The sequence below is a fragment of the Lepidochelys kempii genome, chromosome 1, assembly GCF_965140265.1.
Source record: "Lepidochelys kempii isolate rLepKem1 chromosome 1, rLepKem1.hap2, whole genome shotgun sequence".
NCBI classification, from domain to species: Eukaryota; Metazoa; Chordata; order Testudines; family Cheloniidae; genus Lepidochelys; species Lepidochelys kempii.
The window spans coordinates 4,850,332-4,852,413 of NC_133256.1; the positions used below are offsets into that span (position 1 = coordinate 4,850,332).

The window sequence follows — 2,082 nt, forward strand, 5'->3', positions numbered from 1 at the left end:
TGCCATGTTTCAGTTTTATTGAATGTCATCTTGACCTTACCTTAGAGAGTAGATTGAGCATGTATACTCCCTCTCTCCTACCAGTCAGTAATTTACAGACTTTTCTCATATCTCCTCTTATTTATCTCCTTAGTAAAGTAATGATCCCAGTCTTTTCAGCCTCTCTCCTTGATCTTTCCCTGAACCCCTCTAGTTCTGCAATATCCTGTGTGACCAGTACTACACAGAGGAGTTCAGAGGAGAGTGAAACATTGTCTCACTGATCTCAATACATTGTATTTTCTGTATGATTCCCCATCCCACTCCTTCTGGGTTCCAATGTTTTGCTTAGTTTCTGTCCCTGCTTGCACTGTGAGCAGAGTTTCACCAAGCTGTGTACCATGATGCCCAGATCCCTTCCCTGAATTCATACAGTTAAATTACAATCTTGTTAGGTGTTTGAGGAGTTCCAGCCGTATCCTCCAATGGGCATAAATGTTGCAGTTCTTGACATTGAAGGTCATGTGCCTTTCACCTGGCTTGGTTAGCTGCCACTGAGAACTGCTGTGGGCTTGACTATGACCTAAATAATGTGGTGCCATCTGCAAATGTTGCCACCTCACTGCTCACCCCCTTTCTACATTGTTAATAGCTATAATATATTTACCATACTATTTGCTATAAAGTGTGTAACCCCCCTCACTGTGCTTCTCTCCCTTCACAGGAAGCTTGAGCATTTCTGAGACTGATCAACGCATCAACCACCTCATGGCAGATTTCAACCTCACCCTGCCTGAATCTTCAACATTCATCCTAATGGGCATTCCTGGCCTAGAAGTTGCTCACATTTGGATTTCCATTCCTTTCTCTATGCTCTACATAATCAGCCTGTTGGGAAATTCCATGGTTCTGTTTGTTGTAAGCAAAGAGCAAACCCTGCACAAGCCGATGTACCTGCTACTTTGCATGCTGGCACTCACAGATATTGCTGTGTCTACCTCCGTCATGCCAAAGGCACTGTGCATATTTTGGTTCAATTTGAAAGATATTACCGTAGGTGGCTGCCTCACCCAGATGTTCTTCCTTCACTCAGTTTCTATTATGGAGTCAGCTGTCCTCGTGACAATGGCCTTCGATCGCTATGTCGCCATATGTAAACCTCTGAGATATGCCACCATCCTCACCAATGCAAGAATAGCTAAGCTAGGGCTTGTGGGTTTGATAAGAGCTGTTCTCTTAATTCTGCCTCTGCCCCTGCTTCTCAGTAGGCAGCCATTCTGTGCTAATCACATTATCCCCCACACGTACTGCGAGCACATAGCTGTGGTGAAGATGTCATGTGGGGACACCACAGTGAACAGGATGTACAGCTTGGTGATGGCATTTGTAGTCACTGGATTAGATCTGACACTGGTTGCCCTGTCCTACAGTCTGATCATCAGAGCCATCCTCAGAATCTCCTCCAAGAAAGCGTACAAGAAAGCCCTGAACACCTGCACAGCCCACTTCTGTGTGGCAATGACGTCTTTTACTCTCTTCTTTTTCTCTGCTCTGACACACCGGTTTGGTCAGCACATTCCTCTCCATGTTCACATCATCTTGGCCAACCTCTATGTCCTCCTGCCCCCCATACTCAACCCGATCATTTATGGGGTGAAAACCAAAGAGCTTTATGACAAATTGGTCAAATACACCTGCAGAAGGTGATCTCTTGGGGCCAGTGACTTTTATCCTTTGTGACAAGAGTGGGAAAGGATTTTGCCTCATTAATTAAGGGTCCTCTGTCCAAGTTTGGCTGAGCTCAACATTGTACAAGTTCAGAGTCTGAAAAGTTCCTCACACCTAATATCTTATCATCGCATCACCAAGCACTGCTCTCTCCGTTGTGTAGTTCCCTCTTTCTGACCATCACCTGATCTCTTTCAGCATCACCCATCAGTCCCCACCCCCATGTCACTCAGCTTTCCCATGACTTCCAGACTACCAGAATGTTGGAGACACCAGGGCATGGCCACTAGTTAAGTTGAGGGGATGGAAGGCCATAAGAGTTGAGGAGGTCTCCCTGCCGAAGGCCTAAGGGCTTCTTCTCAACCCCCCTTAATA

At 45.8% G+C, this 2,082-nt stretch overlaps 1 protein-coding gene across 1 annotated transcript; it reads left to right on the forward strand.

Moving 5' to 3' along the window:
• The first annotated feature begins 215 nt into the window (after positions 1-215).
• On the forward strand, positions 216-1,686 carry LOC140895392 (olfactory receptor 52P1-like). Its single transcript, XM_073304988.1, has 2 exons — positions 216-243; positions 704-1,686. The coding sequence occupies exon 2, from the start codon at positions 748-750 to the stop codon at positions 1,684-1,686; it is 939 nt and encodes a 312-aa protein (XP_073161089.1). The 5' UTR covers positions 216-243; positions 704-747.
• Positions 1,687-2,082: the final 396 nt, after the last annotated feature.

Coding starts and splice junctions, on each gene's coding strand:
- LOC140895392 (XM_073304988.1), top strand. CDS start 748: ATGGCAGATTTCAACCTCACCCTGCCTGAATCTTCAACATTCATCCTA.